This window comes from Rhodnius prolixus, unplaced genomic scaffold, assembly GCF_049639745.1.
Source record: "Rhodnius prolixus isolate KJV_2025 unplaced genomic scaffold, Rpr scaffold_15, whole genome shotgun sequence".
Classification (NCBI taxonomy): Eukaryota; Metazoa; Arthropoda; class Insecta; order Hemiptera; family Reduviidae; genus Rhodnius; species Rhodnius prolixus.
The window spans coordinates 7774110-7799725 of NW_027411605.1; the positions used below are offsets into that span (position 1 = coordinate 7774110).

The 25616-nt window shown below is 31.4% G+C and overlaps 1 protein-coding gene and 1 long non-coding RNA gene across 4 annotated transcripts in view; one reads left to right on the forward strand and one right to left on the reverse strand.

The window, feature by feature from the left end:
• Positions 1-266: 266 nt before the first annotated feature.
• The window catches only part of Sam-S (S-adenosylmethionine Synthetase), a 45377-nt gene continuing 20027 nt past the window's right edge, over positions 267-25616 (forward strand). Inside the window, exons 1-5 of one of the 3 annotated variants that reach the window (XM_074129857.1) lie at positions 267-446; positions 4391-4575; positions 17750-17865; positions 19024-19101; positions 21496-21618. In XM_074129857.1, the coding sequence (XP_073985958.1) occupies positions 4544-4575; positions 17750-17865; positions 19024-19101; positions 21496-21618 (349 nt within the window). In that variant the 5' untranslated portion in view covers positions 267-446; positions 4391-4543. Of the gene's footprint in view, positions 447-4390; positions 4576-14447; positions 14516-17749; positions 17866-19023; positions 19102-21495; positions 21619-23533; positions 23647-25616 lie in introns of those variants that run through there. The other 2 variants (XM_074129856.1, XM_074129855.1) reach the window with 2 other exon arrangements.
• LOC141455040 (uncharacterized) lies at positions 15238-17753 on the reverse strand. Its single transcript, XR_012459113.1, has 2 exons — positions 16575-17753; positions 15238-15788 (listed from the first exon to the last, which is right to left on the reverse strand). It is a non-coding gene; the product is annotated as an uncharacterized lncRNA (long non-coding RNA).

The window sequence follows — 25616 nt, forward strand, 5'->3', positions numbered from 1 at the left end:
TATTGCAATAAATAGATATTATTGTAAAAGTCCGCACAGCACTGCGTTTGTTGAAAAATTTTAATGAAATTAAATTTTAATTGGGCATGCGTATATTAGTTAACCATGTCGGAGAGGGGCGCTGTAAGGATGAAACTATTGGGTCAGAGTGTAGCAGAGGGGTCAACATATAGGCCATCAAAAGAATATATACATATACATATATGTATATATAGTATATATATATATATATATACATATTGGTGGACCACAGACTTGCAATCGCTAAACAGCAAGAATTCCACTGCACTCTGCAAAGTTACTGCTTCTTGTCAATTTTTATTTCCAGCTAATAATATAGATTTTTTATTTAGTTATCAATTTAATGTTTGCCAAAGTCAACTCTGCGCAGAAAGAGCTCAATATTCTTTAAAACAGCACTTACTGAACAACTCTTAACAAATTGGGTGAGTAAATTAAAATTTGAACTGTGGTTGTACATAGCACGTACTTTTAAACTTCTCCATCATAAAAACAAGATAAAACTTTAAAACATATATTAAATATATCTGGCGTTAACACCCACATGATTTACTTTTTCTACAGTTTTCAAAGTAATAATTGTACATTCTCCAAGTTGGAAAATTTGAATTCTTATTTAAGATTACCTTTTAACAGTACCTTTTTCTTACAGTTTATAAAGCGGAAAATTTCACTGCAGTGATTACTTCTGGAAATCCTATCCCAATACACCTTAACTTAGTTCCCTAGTAAAATGATTAAAGTAAAAGTTAGAGATTTCTGCCTATATGAGGTACTTACGGCGATTGAGCAAATCATAGGAGCCATATTTGAAAAACTCACAGGACCTAGATATCGGTATCGGTGCCTAAAGGACACTAACACTCAGCTTTAGGATTTCTCTGGAAAAATATTTCAAATAAAAGTTATAGCTCAGTCTGTATAAAATAAATATTTAGAACTATCCCAATAACTAACACTTTAAAAACACAGCACATCTTCTGCCCACTAACTTGGTACCACTCCTTTCTTAACTTTTAGCACAATTTCTCTTTTACTGGATCTTCTTTCTACCAACTTGGTTTGGTACCAATTTCTACTTAAGTTTTCTCAATGTAAATATTCTTATTATTCTATACCAAGCATGAATCAGCCTAATTATTTCCTATATCTGTATATTCGTTTATCGGGATGTTTTAATACTCTTTACAACACAGCAAAAAGAAAAATCTATCCATACGATACATTAAACTCCTTAACAAAATTTCAAAGTTTAAGGGTTGATTAATCGATGAAAGGTACACAAATCAGTGAATACCCAACTTTTCATTCGTATTTCAGCTTCCAATTTCAGCCAGATAACAACGTACAAGTGAAGTTTATGAATTTAGTTTCCCCCATCTTTCTGAATTGACCACTCTTAATACTATTTCCGTTTTGCATTTCTCCATACTTTTTCTACTTCAACATTTGCTATTCAATAATGTTTTTATGAATCCTTAGAGAACTATTAAAAACAATAAAAATAATTTTTATATTTGGAAACTTTTTAACGTAGATATTATTAAAAAATGTTACATCATTTTTTTAAAAAATTCTTTATTTTGCAACAGTAACATTATTTTAATAATATTTTTTGAATTCATTAGATTCACAGATCCTTATGGTGGCTATTTCTAGTTTAATTTAAAAAAAATATATATATATTTATTACTGCTTCTTAAATAATTGTAATCATTCTTCTAATTGTAATAATAATTCATCCCTTAATGGTAATAAACAAACAATTCTCTTTAAGAGAGTACATGTAATGTAAACTTTTACAATGAAATGATCAAAGAAATTAATAATAATTGCATACTTTTAAAACAGGCCTATCTTTATCGATTTCACATTACATATGTATGTACATTTGCGGGGAGACCTAGGCATAAATTAATTTAAAAATACATAAATTACTACATGTATAATTATAAATATATTATCAGATTAGGAATGTATTAAAAGAAATTGATATTAATATGTAATAATCAATATAATTAATTAACTATGATTTTTAACTCTTCGCTACTTGTTAGTGTGGTAACAATCAATTTAATCAAGGGCTGAACTTAAATCGATGATTCTAGCTTTATACTGATGTTCAAAATTGGCTGTTCAATTTGATAGAAAAAATAATAAATAATTTTGTTAGTGTAGTTTTGATTTTTTCTTTTAGAGTAATTATTTTTCAGGATTTAATAGTTTCATCAATAACCGTATCCATTAATAGTTTGACATTACATTATTTCTTACTGCATCTAAATCAATCTAAATTAAATAGTGATTGCTATTCTTCACTGGAAAAAAATATTTTACTGATTAAAGTTGACAAGGGCGTTTGACACCTAATAAATTCAAAAAAAAAAAAAAAATTAATACTGCTAAATTATTTAAATGAGATGAATGTGTTAAAATTCCTAAAATAAAGTGAATTCTTATTTGTTTTTAATATCTTCTATAACGATTAATGAAAACATTGTTCAATGTTCAATGTAAAGTAATGTAATCGCCTATTTTTTCAGGCGGGGCTTAAGGTCCAACTACCAATTAGGTGTTATGAACGGAGGCCAAAGCTCATACTTTACATGTATGTGCAAACAATTTTTTTTGGCAAATAAAACGTAGTCAAAGTAGTAACTGGTGATCTCCCCTTACAAAATCACCCTCTTGACCACTAGACCAACAACCAACACTTAAGTAGCTACATGCGAGATTCGTACAAAGGATCTGGCCGTAATTGTGCGAAAAAATCCACCTCCTCTCCCAAGAATACCCTCAAACAAATTGTTTGGGAAAACTTCTCTAATAAAAGTTTTGGACCGATCTATTGCTATAAATAGTTAAGTTTCTGTAATTCAACTAACAAAATTCATTTATATGACTTATCTATCTAATACTGGTGCAAAAGAAGGGAATGGACTGGCTTATGTTCGTGCTGTAAACTGGCAATTAGCTTTTGTAATAATTGTAATTCTTTTTCTAACTTAAGAGGAAGAACGGTAAATCAACTACTGCATCAATTTAAATATTCATAATCTTACCATTAATGAGTTCTTGAGCCATTACATCTGTGGCACGCAATTCACTTCATCGATGAGAAATTTTACTTCGTGTATTATTTTTTCAACAAATAGCAAAATTATTTCCCTCAGCAATCACATTGTTACACACCTATTAAGTTGACGCCCAAATCCACACCAGCGGCAATTTTTTTTTTGTCTCACAACTCAACATAAAGGTGCCCTCAAACAGTTGTATCATCTTCCTGTATTATGAACTGTTTATCCAGAAATGGAATATTTCAATATTTGCGAAATGAGCAAAACTATTCAAACTGTCTGGAAGGACAGTTGTTTAAGGCTTTATCGTCAAATCCACTAATAAATACGCTGTATCCATTTTTTCTAATATTACTCACATTAAGATGGATCCCAGAAGCAGAAATAAAAGTTACACAAAGTTTCTGCACGTTAAGAGCAGATCTAGATGTTTTGTCCAAACTTATTTATCTTGCCTACTGTGTGCAGAAGGGTAATCCATTTAGACGAATAAACCCAACTGGTTTATTCCTGTTGTCTCAGCAATTAATTTTTTGAGAGCTTCTGCTTATTTATCTGCTGAAGGTCAACTGTAAATGCTTCGTCTAGAGACGATTATAAACGAGACCTGCAAACATGATCAAAAGTTTTACTTATGAATAACGAATCTACATAATTCGTGCAAAGGATCCCTTGAACACAAGTCTCCATTAATAACAGGAATTTTAGTTGGAGCCTTTATATAAATCGTGTGTAAATATGCCTTTCAAGTAAAAATATATATTCTTTTTTAAAAATAATAATAAGTTTGTCATCCGTGCCTAATGTAATATAAATTGTTAAAAATGTTACTGTGCTGTCAAAGCATCTTTGAAGTTGCTGGTATTAGAAAAAGTTATCTACTTGTAGCAGTGTCCTAATCTTGTCTATTATCATCTACACTGACCTGACGCCACATTATGGTTACACAAACGTTTTTTAATCAAGAAAGAATACTCACAGAGAAAGGAACTGTTCAACATATTTTTATAACTTTGGAATACATTTTACTTACTGTTGAATTAATTTCGAATTGCAAATAAATCATTTTAATAGTATATTTAGTTTATTTATTCCAATAAGTGTTACCAGAACATAGTTGTTGTATTCCTCGCAAATTTAAATAGCTTTACTATCGGTTTGGCATCAGGATTAATTGATTTACTAGGAATTCTCACAGGTTTGTAAAAATTTTTAAAAAATACCCCCCATCTCCAGCTTATAATTATTACTACTTCAAATAAGAAGAATGTATTCATTTTTTGTTTCAGAACTAAGCCACATTGCATTTTTTAGTTTTCCTACTAGTTCAGCCTTGAAGAATCATCATTTTTAAATAGCTTAAGAATAACTGAAAATATATTAGGCATATATCAGAGTGTTATCTTTATTCTTAGGAAGAACTATAACAAGTAATTAAATATATGGAAACAGCTAGATATACTGAAGTAAGAAGGTAATGTGACTATAACTTTTCTTATTAGCATTTAAGAAATTGAACTCACCTAGTTTTCTATGGAGGGTAGTACACTGTTAAAAGGCCATTCTGATGAGAAGCTAGCGAACTTGAAATAGAATGAACTGCCCTTTTATTCAATTTACATACATACAATGCAAAGTATTTGCTGAGACAATGTTTAAAACTTTTTTTTGCCTAAATGTGGCCCTAGGTTTCAAAATTCAATTCTGTCCAATCTTACCGGACTGAGTGCCAGTGCTTCGCTAGAAAAAGTTTAATCCACTTCTCACTGTAATTAATACTAATTATCATTATTACAGAAAATGTTTTTATAAAAATCATAGATTTGATTAATGTACAAGAGGAGAGACCTTGTTATCGATGTAGGGAATGAAACGGCAAACTATTGAGTCAAGATAGCTGTAGAAGAATACGAACTTAAAAGTTTCATTATTCACTGTCTGTACCTAATGAGTAGTAAAGTAAATATACTCCCGAGAGAGCAGGCAACTTTTATAAAAAAAATCCCAAAATTCGAAAAGAATTTTGAATATTTTCATGAATTATTGCTAGATATGAAGCGGAGAGAAGTGTAATGCTTAAAAAATGGACTAATCCTTTCAAAAGCATTTTAAATATAAATAAATTATTCTTGAGTTTATAAAATAGTCCAAAATAACAACATGAAAAATTTCCCAAGTGTTAGGAATATTAAAAATTTAAAATTAAGTTCAAATTTCAGCATGTTAGGTATATTGGCGATTAATCGGATGGGAAATTCTTCAGAACTTTGACTTTTCAACGTCACCTTTGACTGCTTATTAACAGCCCCACATTATTTTCAGCAGAAAAGAAGACTAATTGGTTTGAATGACTGGCCTCTTGTGAGAAATCCTGTTTGCCTTGAGCCCCCTACCACTCACTCGTAATTCTCTCATTTCCTGACAGGCATTAAGGAAAGGACCGTCTTGAGAGGCCCTATTTAAGCTTTCCAGCCCTGTGAATAATAAGGTGCCTCGTGTGGCTCCAGTGGGTTAGCGCTCCAGTCTTAAGTAACGCTTTTGCCTCCTTTTAGTCTCTCGTGGATTTGTCCCTGAATTTGAATGTCGTACCCCCAAAAAAGGCGTGGTCCATCGTTTTAAGTTACTAGGCAAAGCTTCATCCATGAAGAGCTCGTGGACAGCTTCATGCTTACCGTAAACTGGTACAGAGCCCACTTATCACACTTCTAATTGAGTGAGCAACGTCCTGAGATTAACTCTTTTTTTGTTCTTTTTTTTTTTTGAGAGAGAGAGAGGAACACCTCGCAGGGGTCCGACTTTGATATATGCCTCCTCTTTAAGGACAATAGCTGCTCCTTCCCAACCATGGCATACCATGGCAGAATACCTCTAACGCATTAACTTAAAAGAGCCATTGATGTAGGGTTGTTCCTTGTTTTGCACCATACTGCTCTCTAGAAGCAGCTGCTGCTTGAAGATTCCCTTTAGGATTCATCACGATCAACCTGAATTTTTCTCTGAACATTAAGCGTTTCCTCGAAGCCCATGACAATTTTGGAGAACGGCTCTATCTTATCTATTTTTCTAGGGATTGAACCATTCTGTCCTGTCATTCTCAACGGTTTGAACTGAACCAACACAAATTTTACAAAATTCATTCATGAGCGGTAACTCACATAGCTATTCTATCTCTCTAACTTAAGATATTGAATTAACACAGTTTATCCCGGGAACTTATGATTTTTTAACGTGATTACGTTTAACTTAGTACATTTACTATCAATCCCAACAAATTTTCTGCATCAAAACATTCCTATGATTTATAATTACATAATCATTTGTAGTAGTAACACATAAGTAGCTGGCTGCAACACTACTGTCATTTTGGGTTCAGGTTTTTCTTCATACGTTTAGTGTGAACCACTGGAAGTTTCCAGCAATTAGTGAATCCTCTCCCTCTGTAACCCCACATCTCCTAACTTTTTTGTAATGTTCGGACAAAGGCCGATATGCTTTATTGCGATCACATTCTGGAGCTGGAAATCAAAACCTTACTGTTTGAATGCACTTTCACTGTATATGGTACCACATTATTTTTTGTATTACTGCTTCAGTCCCTGTCTTTCTATCATACTAATGTGTGGCCTTCTTTTTAGTAACTCTTGAGAGATTTTCCTTTGTAATCACGCGAAGCATACTTACTATACATACAAAAATCTAAATTTTTTCAGAGACTAATTAAAGAAATAGTTAACTTTTAACTTTATCAATTTTTTTTTTTTTAATGCCTACTTTAAACTAATCAATCCACGATAGTTGACTAAACGTACGTTCCTTAAAGGAAATTGAGAACTTAATTATATATACTGCAGCAAAAAATATTGAACGGATTGGAAGGTTATGTAGAATGAAAAGAGATATTTAATGTGAGTAGCAGAAATTGTCTATTTAAGAGTGAAGAAGTTTGCAGAGATATAAAAGATCTATTATGATCTTTATCTTTTTTTTAAGTTTATTACTTTCCTGGCGATCAGAGGAATATTGAAATAAAATTGTTGACCCAAGTAAATATTTTCTCTGGTATTCCGTTAAGGACAGGCTAACCACCGATATCCAGCCTCAAAAGATGCTTATGAACTTTGCAAAATGGAATAATTATAAAGCTATGTTCAAAATGAGAAATCCTCATTTTTTTGAAAAGAAATCCGAGCATTCTCCTCTTAGAGCGACCTGGAAGAGAGCACGCGCGTTCAAATAGCGATTCAGTATTTTTAGCGTTTGAGATTAAGTTTAAAACCAACGCGGATTTAGTGTACTTGATAATCCCAGCGAAAATAGACAGGGAATTGTTAATTAGTTCAAATGATCCGTTTTAGATGTATTCCATCTAGAGGGACAAGTTAGTTATATGTACAATCACAGAATTGTATATTTAAATTAATTTAGAATCAATCATCTGTTTTACGCACCTTCCATGCGTTTTGTTGTTTTGAAGTAAAAAGAAGAAAGTAGTGAATAATGAATATTATATAAAATTATTGTTAGGGACAGTTTGAAATTCTATAATAAACTGTTGAGGACAAATTACCCAGTTTTTCTTTCTTTTTTTTTATTGGTAAACAAACAAAATTTAACAGGGCAGATTTTATGAAGTTTTAAGAGGAAATTAAACAAACTACAGTAATGATTGTAGAATCAATCTTTATTCACATTCACACAAATAGTAGATTTAACATATCATTAATTCGCTAACTAATAAGTGGAAATTTCTTAGAATTTAAAAAAAAAATCCATGAAGCACTAAGTAAATTTCTATCAGCTGTCATCTTTTTTTTTAGAAAATTCACGACAAATTCCTCTCAAAGATCATTTTTCTAAAGATACATTTATTAATTACTATTCTGCATCATTTATTTTTCTTTCTCATTATTAATGCGTGTTGTACTATTATTAATTTGTGAATTAGTATTAGATAAAAATAGCGTAGTCATGGAAGAAATGAGAGTTGTTCTTATATTTGCAAAAATCTGATGGATGAAAGGTACTGTTCTGTTGCGAATTTATTAAACTTTTTTCATTATTAATATTTTTTATACTCTGTTACGATTTATTTATACTCGGCAGGAGAATTTTATAAAAAATAAAATTGCTAAATTTTTAAAAGGGTGTAGCCTCGTTTATAAGTGAAAGTTTTCGCAACAACACAGTTCAATTAGTTTTCGAGGGAAACGAGGTCAAAATTATGCTGTAAAATTGTCTGTTAACAAAACTTATTGAGTTGATGTTGTTATTGTACTTTTTTTTGTAAACGATTTTAATGAATGAGTAGTGATTTGATTTGATGTATTTGTAGATGTTATTTTAGGGGACTAGATGCCGTATATCCTAAGGGAAAGGAGTTAGGCTCACATGTGAGCCTTCCTCGATTGTTGTTGTTTTTTTTTAATTTAGGGCCGTCAACATCTGAGGTCATTGGCGCTCGGGGCTTTTTCCATTGCCCTACCGGCCTTCAGATAGTGTTCTTTCGTTACAGACTACACTGTCATTTCCAGACCGTTAGCTGTTAGATGCTCCTAGCATGAGAAAATCTAAGGCCAGCGGCTGGATTCGACACCATCATATTTGCGTGGGAATCAACTGCTTCTCACTAACTTAATACCATATTTAATAATTTTTCTCCAAGCCTGCATCTTCTTTCCACTATCTTGGAAGCACTCTTCCCCAACTTTTAGCAATTTTCATACAAGGTTATCATAATGGTGCTACTTACCCAGAAAATCCCGTCCACTTTTATCCCAAACGTTTTTCGAAGAATTTTTAGAGTACATTGAGGAGTAGAGTATGCATCCTTTTAAAATATCTCTTCAGAGGGAGTTACAGTTTCACCACCAACGTAATATCAAGTTACATTGTAAGTTTAACTTATCCCAAATGTAAAGATAATGTGTAAACTGGAAGTGAACTTTACAGAATTGACTTAAGGAGGTTTTCTGAGAATTTTCTGAGAAAAGTTGTATTGATTATTAAAACTGTCCGGTAGGACAGTTGTATAAGGGTTGATCGTCAAAAAATGCACGAAAAAGCGTAACGTTGAAAAACACCCAACTTAGACTCCCAAATTTTCTTTAAAATAAAGAGCAAACCCTCCTTTATACCTGTAATTTTTTTGCAACCACCCAGATCTAATAGATTTCGAGAAATACGTTGCTGAAAATAGGCCAAAACGGCATTTTCAGAAAATGCCGTTGTTGTTGTTGTTCTTGTTGTTGTAGTTCTTGTTGTTGTTGTTACCTTTTTTGTAAACAACGTAGTGCCTAAACGCGTGAACCGATTTTCATGAATGAGGTGTCATTCGATTCGGAATGTTATGTAGATGTGCCTTTTGGGGGTCACGACGCTGTACATCAAATGGGGGAGGAGTTAGCCCCCTTTATGTAAGCCCCCTTCAAAATTGTTATTACTAATTACTCTGTAAATCTTGGCCCGATTTTGATAAAATTTGGTAGGATGATAGAGTTAGGGCTCCCCTAAGTAACATTAAAGCGGCGATCAGCTCTTACACTTGTTAAGGGAAAGTATAGCAATCGTTTCTAATTATCGACAAGTGAACCGATTTTCATGAATGAAGTGTCATTCGAATCGAAATTTTGTACAGATTTGCACTTTAAAAGTCTGGACGTTGTGCCTCATAAGGAGGGGAGTTCGCCCCACCCAAATAAGGCCCTTTCTAAAACTATTATTACCAGTATTTCTATAACGCTTAGTCCGATTTTGATAAAATTCAGCCCGAATACACCTTTTCAGGTTATAATGATAGAAATGCTTATTCCAAATTTAAAAAAAAATCTGTAAAGCAGATATGTAACTTAGCAAAATAGACAAAAAGGAAAATCCATCCAAAAGGTACAAAAATCTCTTTAACAAAAACTTACAGTTTAAAATGTTAAGTATAAGGGTTGATTAAACGCCAAAAGGTACACAAATCAGCAAGCACCCAACATTTCATTAATTTTTCATTAATATTTAAGTACTTTTACTGCATTAATATTAATTAATATTTTTTAGATCAACCCTTATACTTAACATTTTAAACTGTAAGTTTTTGTAATAAGCAATTCTATCATTATAACCTGAAAAGGTGTTAAGTCGGAGTTACTACCACTGGAGAGATCTTTTTAAAAAATGATTATAGTTGCGGTCCCCAAACCATCCTCAATAACAATTTTTTTGAGAAAGCGTTTTGAATAAAATAGGAAGGTAATTTGTACGTAAATAGCAAAATTAAACTGCGATTTCAGTACTTCCCTTTAAGAGGAGTAAGAAAAATAAACTGCGATTACAGTACTTCTCTCTAAAAGGCAAAGAGGCAAAGATTTTGAATCGAACTACAATTCATTGATGAAAATCGGTTCACTCATTGAAAATTTTAACGATTGCAGTACTTCCTCTTAGTAGGTGTAAGAGCATGATGGCACTTCACAGCCACGTAGAGGAGCTTTAACCACTTATTCGGGCAGAATTTTATCAAAATCGGACTAAGCGTTATAAAAATATTGGTAATAATAGTTTTAGAAAGGGCCTTACTTGGGTGGGGCAAACTCCCCTCCTTATGAGGCACAGCGTCGAGACTTTTAAAGTGCAAATCTGTACAAAATTTCGATTCGAATGATACTTCATTCATGAAAATCGGTTCACGTTTCGATAATTTGTAACGATTGCTATACTTCCCCTTAACAAGTGTAAGAGCAGATCGTCGCTTTAATGTTACGTAGGGGAGCCCTAACCCTGTCATCCTACCAAATTTTATCAAAATCGGGCTAAGATTTACAGAGTAATTAATGATAATAATTTTGGAGGGGGCCTTACATAAAGGGGGCTAACTCCTCTCCCATTCGATGTATAGCATCGAGACCCCCAAAAGGCACATCTACATAAAAGTCCGAATCGAATGACACGTCACTCATGAAAATCGGTTCGCGCGTTTAAGCGCTACGTTGTTTACAAAAAAGGTAACAACAAGAACAACAACAACAACAACAACAACAACATCAACAACAACAACAACAAGAACAAGAACAAGAACAAGAACAATTTTTGAAAATGCCGTTTTTGCTCATTTTCGGCAACTTTTTTCTAGAAATCTATCAGATCTATGTAATTAGGAAAAAATTACTGATGTAAAGGAGGATTTGCCCTATATTATAAAAAAAATTCGGGAATTTTATCTTTTATAGAAAAAGAGAAAAAAATTGTCAAAGTTGGGTGTTTTTCAACGTTACGCTTTTTCGTGCAGTTTTTGATGATCAACCCTTATACAACTGTCCTACCGGACAGTTTTAATTATACAACTGTCCTACCGGACAGTTTTAATTATACAACTGTCCTACCGGACAGTTTTAATAACGCTTAGTCCGATTTTGATAAAATTCAGCTCGAATAAGTGGTTAAAGCTCCTCTACGTTGCTGTGAAGTGCTATCATGCTCTTGCACCTACTAAGAGGAAGTACTGCAATCGTTTAAATTATCAATGAGTGAACCGATTTAAATCAATGAATTGTCGATTAAAAAATCTTTGCCTCTTTGCCTTTTAGGGAGAAGTACTGCAATCGCAATTTATTTTTCTTACTCCTCTTAAAAGGAAGTACTGAAATCGTAGTTTAATTTTGCTATTTACGTACAAATACCTTCCTATATTATTCCAAACGCTTTTTCAAAAAAATTGTTATTGAGGATGGTTTGGGGGACCGCAACTATAATCAATCTTAAAAAAAATCGCTCCAGTGGTAGTTATGGTTCCGATGATAGAATTGCTTATTCCAAATTTTAAAAAAATCTGTAAAGCAGATATGTAACATTCCAAATAGACAAAAAGGAAAATCTATCCAAAAGGTACAAAAATCTCCTTAACAAAAACTTACAGTTTAAAATGTTAAGTATAAGAGTTGATTAAACGCCAAAAGGTACACAAATCAGCGAGTACCCAACATTTCATTAATACTTCATTAATATTTAAGTAATACTACTGCATTAATTTTCATTAATAAGTTATTTTTTAGAATTTATTAGATGTCACAGACCCTTATGCTGGCCATTTTCGTCTACAAAATATATGTTCAAGCAGCACTGTAGATTGACTGTAATATCTAGTTATTTATAATAATCAAACTATTAATTACAGGTTAAAAAGAAAAACGTTATAAAAAACATAAAAAAATATGAGGCTAAAAAATTCAAAACCTTTTTTAAAAAAAAAACTTACACCAACATACATCAATGATTTTGTTTATTTTATTTATTTATTTTTATTTTTAAATAAAAATCGTCGGTTTAAGTTCATTCTTCGATTAAAGTAATTGTTATTTTATGAAGTAGTCAAACGTTTATAATTATCTTGCTTTATCGCAAATAATATAGTTTTCTTCAATTACATTCTCAATCTAGGTATTCATCCCACAATGTTGTATATATGTAATATAAAATAAATAAGATATGCATATTTTTAGGATAGCTAATTATTCCAGTATTTTACTATAAGTAAAATTAGGGGGACTAAATTAAAATTACAATTGAGAAGTGAGTAAATATTGTTGAATAATCTACTTGTTATAACTGTGTGTTATTTGTACTCACGAATATTTCGGTAAGACGAATTCAAGACAGTAGCGGACTCTAACTTTGCCTTTTTCTACTTTAACATGCATGTACGTATATGTGATTTATCATAATTATAACAAAAAAATATTATGAATGAAGTGGCCAGCATAGGGGTCTGTGACATCTAATAAATTCTAAAAAATAACTTATTAATGAAAATTAATGCAGTAGAATTACTTAAATATTAATGAAGTATTAATGAAATGTTGGGTACTCGCTGATTTGTGTACCTTTTGGCGTTTAATCAACCCTTATACTTAACATTTTAAACTGTAAGTTTTTGTTAAGGAGATTTTGAAAGTTGTAATGATAATTTCAGAAATATTTATTTACAACTTCTATTTGATACATTAACAAGATAAAATAATTTATTGGGTTTGGGATTCTGACAAATCTGACTTAAATGTAAAATGTCTGTGTACGTGGTGTCTAGAACCAACTAGCATTTAATAGCTTAAATTTAGTTCATTCCCTCTAAAACCGGCGTAGCACGTTATTCCCGACATCCGAATAATTATATATTATTAGATGTGTGAATATAGATTAATAACCTATGAAGATAAAATTCATTCAATAGTTACAGAAAATCTCAATAAAAACTTTCAGTTTAAAAAGTTAGGTATAAGAGTTGATTAAATGACAAAAGGTATACAAATCAGCAATATCCAACAATTCATACAAACTTCAGCGCTTAATTTCAGCCTGATGTAGAAATGGTTGAAAAAGCTTTTGTATTTTATTTAAATTTGTTCCTAATTATTCCCTCCCCCTGATTTCTCTTACTAGTATTAGGGGTTTTTAAGCTCTTTAACATTCACCATTAAACTGTGTTTTATGAATCCTTTTTAAAAATACACAAAAATTCAGGAATTTTGTAACATTTATTAATTAATTTATTGTTTGCAGTGCGCAATTTGTGCTCATTATTCCATTGTAAAAAGAATTCTGGATTGAATTTCGTTTTAAGCACGTGAATCAGATTAAGATATGTAATGGACCAACTCCCACTTTGATGTGAATATAACATATGTTATGGTTATTCGGAAGTTCTTAAACAAAAAGGGTAATAAAGATACACAATAAGAATAATTTATAATAGGGATAAAATTAAATTCCAATTTTTTTCCTACTTAGGAAACGGTTAAGCACATTTTATTGCTATTTTACCACAAAGTATAAAGTATATGAAGCTGACGAGTATAAGAGATAAGAGTAAAAGAGTGATATCTAATAATTCTAAAAAATATATGCAATGCAGTAATACTATTCAATTTTTACAAAGTTTCCAACAATACAATGGATTTTTATGGATTAATCAAAGCATTGTTCGCAGCAAAATGTTTAAGTACTTGGAAAGCACTTAAGTAAGAGAAAGAGAGATCAGTTCAGAAACAAATTTAAATAAGATGCATAAGATTTTTCGAATATTTCTATTAGGCTTAAATTAGGAGCCGAAGTTCGAATAAATTGTCAGGTATTTCTAATTTGTATACCCTTTGTCGTTTAATCAACCTTTATTCACAACTTTTTAAACTGTAAGTTTTTGTTAAGGAGATTTATGCTTCGATTTCAACTGTTCTATTGCTTTATTTAATTTATTTTGTAATAATTTTTTTGTTTTTTTTTCAAGTTATAACATTGCGATTTTATTACAGGATTTTATAATTATTAAAAAAATATACATAAAATTTCTCTCAAATGCTGCAAAAAAGAAGAAATAAACTGATCATGTCATGGCTACGTATTTTCAGGCTTCTATGTCCGAAAAAAAAAAATTATAGGTAATGATCACTACGTTGAATTCAAAAAGTTGTACTGTTTAGTCAGTTGCGATGAATCCGGAAGGGGCAAAGTAACACAAACGGATGCAATATTTTCTTCAAAATTGATTCCATCCAGATCTTTTTAAATTATTTGCATTGCTTAAATTTCGAATTTGAAGAAATTGGTCAACTGGAAAAATATTCTTTTACCCAGTAGCTTTTTATGTATTGTACAAATTTTTCGTAAATGGTTTTAACTATATTTTTTAAAACTAGGATTGCTATTTAGTAGTTATTACTTTTATTTAAACGAATATTTCAGAACAAATTATTTTAGGGTGTTTTGGAGTGTAAGATGTTGTAACTTGGGGATAGGTGTTTTAACTAATCAGTTAACTTTCTGGTCAGTGATGTTAGTCACAACTGATTATTATCAAACATGTCCAAGTAAAATTCAGAAGTATTAAAATATTTTTAATAGATTGATGGTATTGTAATATTTGAGTAATATGGCATGAATGTACCAATTTTTAGATTAACTTGAATGGAAAAAAATGTATCTAGAGGCCTACTATAATTAGAGAACTTCTACTAATATTTTAAAAAAAAATCTGGTGCAGTGACTCACTCCAACTAACTGTCTCTCACTATTTCTCAAGATTTTATCTCTCATATTTTTTTTCCATTTTAATGTGAGGATATGTTATGGTAATTCGGCAGTGGTTAAATAAAGAGCATAATAAAGACACAAGAATAATTTTTAATAGGGAAAAAATTAAATTCACATTTTTTCTTATTAGGTAACGGCATTATTCCTTTTTAAGCAATGCTTATAAGTGTAACTCCAACCGGCAGTAAAAAAAAAAATTCTACAAAAATTGTCTAAATTAAAGCAATAGATATGTAATATATTAACGTGGTTTATTGTAATCTATTAACAATAGGTGGCAATGTTCGATTACCAGAAGATCATGTGGTCGCAGCCAAAATTAAGCCAGAGAAGTATAGGATTACTTCAGTTCAGTTCACTATTATTCAGTTTGGAACTCGCTTTCAGCAATGTCTGTTAGAAGTCCTTACGTCAGTGATTATCTCAGAGGATAGCGCTTTGGATTCCCTCACGAATAGCCCAGATTCAAATCCACCTGCCAGACCTTAAATTTTCTCTTTCTAGGCGCTTCTGATAGCTCACTGACCTGTGATGGACGTGTTGTCTGAAAGGAAAGTACACTGCCCGAACGCCGGTAGTGCACTAAAAAAAGCTCCGGAAGCCAATGACCTCAGATGTTTCCTAAAATTAAAATAAAATAGAAATTAATCAAATAAATTAATTAAAAAAAATAACATTTGATTACATTCAAGATCATAGAATTAAAGATTTTGTTGCGTATAAGCACCTTGTAGTACATTAAATAACTAAATTATGTATTAAAGTCAACGTAATATTACCAACAAGTATATAGCATATTACATAAATGTTTAACAATATTTAACACACATATTTAAAATTAATTCTCAGAATTTGGTATATTTTACTTTCAAATGTGTATAATAGTATTAATCTGGTGTGATCTCTTTCATGTCTTTACTCATTGCTATTCACAAGTTTTCTAATTTATTAATATTCTTCAAACTCAAAATATTGAATAAACTGTAATAATTCTTATAAATATTAGAGTATTTAAAACCGTAGATAACCTGAAATGTAGAGAAGCTTACCCCAACCCACCATTCGAAGTCTAGGGAATAGCCAAGGAGCCTGTTTCAAGAAAGTGAACTAGCTATTGAATAAAAAGGTACTTCACTTCCGGGAGAGGAATTTTCATCAAACTTCATTTTACAATAAATCCATTTAACCCTCCATAAGAGTGCTCAAAGATGCAGCGTACGTTACAAAAAATGGTATTTCGAGAAAATCTCTCTCTCTCAGAAGTATTCTTGTCGAATTATGGGAAAAATTGTAGATTTGTATGTTTTTAATGACTATATGAAGTTTAAAGGCAATCTATGGAGACATTTTTGAGAAAATTTTAAAAAACTGAAAAATTGATTTAATAAAGAGATTAACTGATTTTACCTTATTATGGCGTCAGGTAGTGGTGTCTAAATGAAATATTAAGTTTTAATTTCTTCCTATTTTGCGTTTTTGAGTTTCGGTTGATGTGGGCAGACGCGAACAAAACACATGAATTCTAAGAGGAAGCAAATTTAATCAATTTCTCTTGCAACTTCAGGGTATTTGCTAAACTTTAAAGTTAAGTAGAATTCAAAATGTAATTAGACATGTCTATTTTTTTTAAAACATCTTTTAATATTTTGATGGAGGCTGAATAGATAACATCCACCAAATGCAGGCATTTCTTATTTATTTTATTTTTTTTAATTTAAGGCGCGTCAATATCAGAAGTTCCAATGCCAGAGACAATGTCTTATTATAGACAGCACTGTCCACCACAGTCTTGTGAGCTCTGTAAGACACCTCCACAGAAGAGATAATTTTAAAGATTCAAACCCGGAATCTTAGCAAGGGAATCCAGTAAGCTAAACATTGAGCTATTGAGAACAATCGTTAATTACACAATTTTGTTTAACCTTTAATACATTTGGAAGTTGGATGAATAGTCTTAGTCTTAAAATGTGTATATATAAATGTTTCTTAACAGGTGCACAAATAACGGTTTTTGAAATTAGCTTCCCTCTAAAGGACTATTTGAATTCTAAACAACAATTCCTTCTGGCGTGGATCCAACACATTATTAAGAAATGTTAAATGTATTTCTATATACCAATCCCAATTCCCCAACCGAATGTACCTATTTACTGAACCAATTATTTACGTCTTTGCCATTTTCTCATGAATCATTAAAATCTTTAATCCCTTTTTTTTTTAGATTTAAATATTATACATAGATTTTCCTCCAGTATAAAGTTTTTAACTCGCAGGTAGAAGTAATTGTTGATGAAATCCAGACGCCCTTGGTAGTGCTAGTTGTCGATGCTAGATCGATTTTGTTGCAGCGCCAAAGAGAGTCGGTTTGCGCATCTCGGTGCCAGTCACGTGATCCCGTGTTATATATAAGCTGTAACGCCTTGGGTGCTGGCCTCTTTACCACGACAGTATATCTGCCGTACACGGTTATTAATAGTGGAAGCTGCTCTTATTTAAAACTAAAAATAATTTTTTTTCAATAGTTAATGAACCAATTGGGAAGGTTTACTTTTACTGGTGTAGTAAGTTTTGTTTTTCCATAGAATGCCTGAGAATACACCTTATATAAATGGTTATACAAATGGACACATGGCGCCGGAATTTCCTGAAGGAGAAGTGTTTTTGTTCACCTCGGAGTCTGTTGGTGAGGGCCATCCAGGTGAGTGTTGATTTATTTTTTGTCTTCTTAAACATAACTACACATCTCCATAGTTAACATCAATGGCGTTTTATAGACTACCTTGTGCAAGCACTTAATGTTTTTCAGTTCTTTGCAATTATAAATATTTACGCTTCCTTTACTTGATAAAAGAAAGTTAAAATAAAATTTAAGAATTAAATCCTACGTTTAGAAATCGAAATTTCTGATCACGAGTGGTGAATAACAAGAGAAGGTCAGTAATTAGTTCAATAGTATTGCTAAAGTGGATGGCTGCTCTGCCCCAATCTACCTCGTGCTATATACAGGGACGGATCTTGAAAGTTAGTTACTCTCAACGAATTGCAGTAACTGCATTATTCTTTAATATCTTATATTTTTGTTTTTATTATCCTTTTCAGTCAAATTAAAAAATATAACTTAACAAGTGCAATTAAGACGTAGGTTGAAATAAAAAAAATACTTTTTCTTTTAAAATTACATTTGTTCATGGATTGTGGTTAAAGGCTAAGAATTTTATTAATATATATGTATATATATATTGATCAATAATTAGTGCAATAAAAATTCATTAACCTAATTTTTAGCTTTTTTATTTAAGCACGTGTTTTAGGTTATTTTTAGCCGGTATTGGCTCAATTATAAATTAATATTTTAATCTCATTTTGAATTTGTCTTTTTGGGCTTTTTAGTTAGGTCAAGATTTAAGAAATAGGATTTGTATTAATTTAGTAATGTTAAAGAACCTTTGTAAAGTAGCATTGGTCATTAGTGTCAAGATTTGCAGCTGCATTTTTAATTACTTTTCTTTTTTTTAAGGAATTTTAAAATAACTTTATAATTTTCATACAATTTGATAAATTTGTTCAAATTTAGGATTCTACACTATCCATAACTTGTACTGCTTATTCTAAATGTTTCCTTCAGTTTGGTATAACTTAATTGTACAATGTAGAAATCATCAATAATTCCGTTTCTGCAATGAATATATCTCGAATCAATTTTTTATTTATTTATTTTATTTTTTTCTTGAATTCAGAAATGGTTCGCTTACTTATTAAATTCAACTTTGTTTCATATCTTTATTTAAACTGCTCTAACAGGTTGCCATAAAAAAAAAAATGTTTATATATATTTATTTATTTATTTCCATAACAGACAAGATGTGCGACCAGATCAGTGACGCCATTCTGGATGCCCACCTAAGGCAAGATCCTGATGCCAAAGTTGCTTGTGGTTAGTGTTTTATTTTATTTTTTTTATATTATTTTGGGGGAGCAACACGACATTTATAGTTTTTTAAAATCTCGCAAGTTAATTAAGGGACTAATGGAATTATTGAACTTTATTTATGAAGTTAATTTATACGCATGTTATGGTTGATTAGAGGATTTATTATTTAATAACAACCTTTATTAACACTAGATTGCCCAAAGAAGTCATTTTGACTGCTTTTTAATTTCAGTTTAAAAAAAAATTATATTTAAAATGATATAATTTCTTAGAATTTTCTGACTTTTTATAGATGATATAAATGCATTTATTAAAAGTTGCATTTACCTCCCCCCTCTCTTTATTTCTGATATATGTGGTGTTATACCTAGATTGCCCAAAAGCAGTCATTTTGACTGCTTAGGAAATTTGACATAATTAATTACTTTTATTATTGAATTCAGTAAATTTCTTATATGACCAGTCTGGCCCTGTATTGAAATAATATTTTTCATTTCAATACCCGTTACATGTTAACATAGAGGTACATGATAAATTGTAGATTTCAACGTGCACTACATAAGTTGCAGTTGCTCTGTAAGCCAAAAGTAGTTGTTATTCTTATCTCTATGCAGTGATTTTTGTTCTACCAAGGTATCTACAATTGTTTATGTTATATCATTTGCGCCCTAAATTCATAAAAGAAAAGTCGAATAAAAGTGATTTATTTATGAGAAAACTAACGAACATTGGTGAATTCTGGACTCTCTAGAAGAGTGCTCCGATACAGAATCAAATGCAATAAGTTCTGAACTATCATCTGAAGATGGCGATGAAGAACCGACCACTAATGATGAAAATGAAAATGTCATCAATATGCCCAGTAAAAGGTATAGCATGCGAATTATTTCAGACACTGATGAAGAAAGTGAAAACACCTTTCAGGAGATCGAAAGAGCTGCTGATTACCATCTGATACTGTTGTCTGCTGATATTGTGTGGTCCAAATTTGAAGAAGGAGGTATTCCTGAAAGATTACCATCTACTTGTATTTTCAAGGATGTGTAAGGGCCAACAAGCTACTCAAAAAGAAATATTATGGCAGATAATATATTATCAGTGCATTTTCGTAGGTAGTAGATAATCGTATTACGAAGCATATAAGAATGTGCACAGAAGAAGAAGGTCACCGAATTTCGTTGCATGATTGGACCACATCATTACCGGAAATGCGTGTATTTATTGGGATTTTTTATGCTCGTGGAGCTTACGGGGCAAAACATTGCATCCTTTACAAAGTAAATACAAATACCACGAAAAGTGTTCTTGTTTCAATTACCACTGTATATAGAAATGCATGGCAAAAAATTTTACCAGAACCTGAGGACCCACAAAGGCCAGCTGCAACATCATCAACTGCAATCCACCCTAACAATCGCAGAATTTGTCAAATATGACTTTGCCACAGTAAAGAAACAAATATTTGTGAGAAATGTAAAAAGTATGTTTGCGTAAAATGTACTCAAGAAAAAATGTCCACTTTTATTTGCAAAAAATGCACAACTAAAAATGCATAAAATACTTTTCTTTTTTTCCCAATTGAAGTAAATTTTTGTTATTGTTTAATATTTACTAAAAACATGTTATATAACTGTAAATAATATAAATGAATATTTAAAATCAATTTTAAATAAATTTCTTTGCGCCATAGTTATTCTTTCACAAAGAAGTCATTTTGACTGCTTTTGGGCAATATAGGTATATACTAAGTTCCTGTCTTTCTAGTGTTAATGGTAAATTAGTATTTTACTATTATTATTATTATCAGATAGTTTGTAACAGTTTGAATGGGGCTTTCTAATACTCAAGAAATTCTATATGTAAAATATTTCCATTTTTTTTATCAACAGTAATTTTCATAAAGTTTTTTTACTTTTTCTTCGTTCATCATTTACAAATTTGTTTCATAAAAGTTGTGAAAAATGTGTCAATAGCTTTTTAAGTGTTTGAAATCTAAAGTCAATCGATCATTCCTTTCCTCAGTAAGAGAAAGTAAAATGCAATTATGTACTCTACCGTCTCAAAATTTTGTTACTTTTTCATAGTTGATATGCACATTGATCTAATTATTGGTATGAAAAGAAGTTGGGTGCGCATGCAATTTGAAGTCATACAAAGATTTTGGCATTTATTCAAAACTCTTTACACATATATCCTGAGCCTAGGCTAGATTCTTGAGTTTTCTGAGACGCAATTGTTCACTATAAATTCTTACGGATTGTTATCTTTATTTACCTTGAAGATACTTATCATTTCATTTTAAAAAATTAATATTGGGGTTAAAAACAGATGGTAACGCAAATAGTAAGGTACGATTCTTTTTTATGAAAAGGGTTTTATAATATTTAATTTTTGCAGAGACCCTGACAAAAACCGGTCTAATTTTAATAGCCGGAGAAATTACTTCAAAAGCAGTCGTTGACTATCAGAAAGTTGTTAGAGACACTGTGAAACATATAGGTTATGATGACTCTTCAAAAGGTAATAATTTTTAAATAATAAATTATTTGAATGTTTGGCTGTTGATACAATGATAGGTTGGGTGCAAAGAAGAAAATAGGCCATTAACAGAAAACGTTACTAGTTCGACGTTTCAAACATCTTTAATTTTTCTGAAGTTCAAACGAAATTTTGAACGCGAATGAAAAAATAAAATTTCAGGATCTAGGAAAGGACTCGTAAAGTTTTCTGTTGATAAAATATTGTACTTTTTGACCCCTGCTAATATTGCGTCAACGTACGTTGCAATGTTATGTTTATTTCTATTTAAGGTTTATATTTATTTTTTATTCATCTCAAGGAAAAAATTGAGTGTTCCCCTAAATTACTTTGGATTTGATTACGAAAATGTGTGATTCCTAATTGAAACACTTAACAATTTCTTCTGTAATGTGGTTACAAATTTGTTGTTTTCGATAATCAAAAGATTTAGTGAATAGGGTGGGCCATTCAAATTAGGTAGTATTGTAATCGCTTTGATATCAGTTTAATTTCTGGTCAAAATCGTGTGAGTTTCTCTTACTGCAATTCTAATTCGAATAATTTTATTTTAATTTAGTGTTGTTCGAATCCCGCGTTTGACTACTTTTTATATGTTAGAAAAAATTGTTTATAGTAAAGTATGAGCTTCCGCCCCCTTTCGTAATTGGACGTTATGGCTCCCCTTAAAAAGTAGATGATTACTTTTACTTAAGGCCTCTTGAAAAATAGGCAATTAATTTACTTTAAAAAAATAATAATTCAGTGGCACGCAAATGATTTGTGCTTCAAACCAACGTGCACACGACTGATTTGTGACAGATGTGAGTGGCGGCTGATCTGATTGCCAATGAGTTTATGCGAAATCAAAGTCGCCGTACTAAATGCATATTGCAAGTTTCAAGAAAAAAAGACCTTACATCGAGGTTATAGGCTCTTAAACGATATTAAAACGGCACTAAGTTTGAACATATTGTTATCTTTTGTATTAGTGACAAAATTTAAAGGAAATGTTAATAAACTAAATTTTCCAGTCAATCGTCAAACAATAAATATTAAGATTTAAGTTGACTTATTCGACAACTAATCCCTTAACTCCTGTTAATTTTTTTTATTTAAGACGCGCCAACATCTGAGGCTATTGGTGCCCGGAGTTTTTTTCAGTGCACTGCCAGCTTCCGGAAAATGTTCTCTCGTTACAGACTACATCCAGACCATCTATACAGTAAGCTGTAGGAAGCTCCTAGGAAGAAAAAATCTAGCAGCTGGATTTGAACCCGGGATCTACGCGTTAGGATCCAGTATATGCTAACCAGAGCTAATCCCTTCCTTAAAAAATTCCTGTTATAATTTATACTAAATTTTTTAATTAAGGCGCGATAATCGAGTTTATTGAAGCCTCCAGAGCTTTTTTTTTTTTTTTTTTTTAAGACTGTCAGCTTCCGGTCGGTGTTTTTTTGTTTCTGAACGTTCTGTCCACGGTCGACAATAAGCAGTAAGAAGGTACTAAAAATGAATATTTAACAGTATGCTGCTGGACCTGAATACGGGATCTCCTGTGGGAATCCAGTGCACTAACCACTGAGCACTGAGGATGAGCTTAGTCCGTAAATACATATTTTAAATGTTTTTATGTGATCGCAATATTCAACTTGCAGTAAGAGAAATGAAACAATTTTGTGTTGTGGTTAATTAAATGGATGTTTTGTAGACTAATAATTTTAGAGATACCAGGATTTCTACCTATTTTAAACTGTTATATTTTGTAACTTAGTTTTGGTTTAGCAACTTTTTCTTTTTTGGTATAAGTTATTTATTCTTCAAAAAAATCTGCCATTATGTACTAAATAAATCCATTTTAGTTAATATTAAGTTAATTGTTTAATCCAAACAATTTATTTTACGGCCACCCTTAAAGGTTTTGACTATAGGACATGTAGTGTATTGGTGGCAATGGAACAACAATCTCCACACATCGCTGACGGAGTATACAACAATCGATTGGAACACGATATTGGAGCTGGTGATCAGGTTCGGTCTGATTTTTCTTTTCTTTTTAATTTTCATTTCGCATATTTGGTTGGAAAAAAATAACAGTTTTTCTGGAAAGTTACTTGCTCGGTGTTTTTATTTATTTATTTAATAGTTGGGTGCTTTTTCCCTTTTTTAAAACAATGGGTTTTTAAAATAAACAAAAAAATAAATAAATAGGTTTAAATTTTCTAACTATATCTTTTAGAAAGGTCCTTCCATTAAGGTAAAAAAAATAATAAAAAAATTAATGGGACAATTAGGATTAGAATTAAAGAAAACGCTTTTTAACATTGTTATGAGAGAGCATTGTTTTCTGTGTCCAAAAAACTGTGGCTGCATTAGTTTGCTATAATTAATTAGGTAGGAAGATCATTTTAAAAAATGCAATAGAATTCGTAATAATAAGTGCCACATCCATTACCGCTATCAAAGAAGAAAGTTTGAGGAAAATGCTAGGTTTAAAAAAAAATAATTTATTGCCAATATGCTGCAGGTGGAAAGAACTTTGTTTTTGAGTGCTTAGTCTTGAGCTTTCCTCTCAACTACTTAATTTGATTAATTTCCAGAAATATATTATTCATTAAGTAATATTCTTCCCTTGGAATATAAAAGTCGTTAGGCCTTGTGAAATTTGGTATTTAATTTGTAAGTGTAGGTTGAAGGATTGATCAATTCTTTTAAATCTTTATTTGAAAAATATCTTTATATTGGGCACGGGAATGTTAAAGATTGATAGATAAATTCCGCGTAGGCAGGCTATTTGGCCTAGCCGCTGTGTCTTATTAACCATTGAACTAACTCCATCCTGTCCAAATTAGAAGAGAGGGACCCCTAGAGAAAGTATTAACGCATCAATTTGTTTTCATTTCTGTTAGGCGTATTCTCTGCTGCACTATAGTAATTTCACTCTGAATTGTATCAGCTCGGTTCGTCTAAGTAGCTCACTCTCACATCCTTGCGGAACTTAGGCGAAACCCGTTGCGATTATTGTGCCTGTGAGATTCCAAACCTCCTCCAAACTAAGGTATTCAAAAAATGTCAGAATCCTGGAAGGTTCTCGGGAGGGTATAACCTCTGCCAATACATTTAGATTTTTATTTATTTTTATTTGGTAGATAAGGTAGATGAGGATACTGTTTTGTGATATGATTTTTTTCTGGTATCAGCGTACCGTAGATCACAGCCCTAAATCCATCACCACAACGCACCCAGGTGAGATTAAAGGAACCATTTTTTCTTTGGCCAGCCAGAATATTCTCCCATTCATATGTGTTTGACATCCATGTATTATTTCACATTTCATCATATTACCGTTCAGGCCAAATGAGATTTAAAACAGAATCTTTCAAGAGCCACGGATCTGCCAACCACACTGTAATACGCGTCATGAGATTCTGATTATTAATAAAGCTCAAGAAACATGAGTACACAATATTGACCTGTAATTAAATACTCTAGTGCGCAGGTAAATAAGTTGAGGAAACTCATCTCATTTAAGAGTTTTAGTTGAGATGGATGGAAATCTTCTAAGCACTCGCTCGCCACTCATGGAACAAAGTTTGTATTTTGTGACTAACACATGTTCTGTTCATTTATTTTTAATGGGAATATAAGTGTGTGCTGTAATTCATGCTTTGGGTAGATTTTAAATAGTACTTCCAGAAACTTTATCATTTGTTTTTAATGTCCTGTTTAAACGAATTATTGTATTTTTATTATAATTTTTAGCGCATATTAACTTCTAGTGACTTGTCCTTCCATCGAGAGGATCCAATTTTATTTTATTTTATTTTATTTATTTATTTATTTATTAGTTACTGTAACTAGTGTAAAAAGCAAGAAAAATGAAACCAGCATTGTCGAGAAGTGTGGGCACTCATTTAGTCTTTTTTATTTTTTGGAGTGAGTTTATTTCCGTTATGGTTACTCAATTTTTTTTCCTAAATTAGATTATGGTTTTATTTATT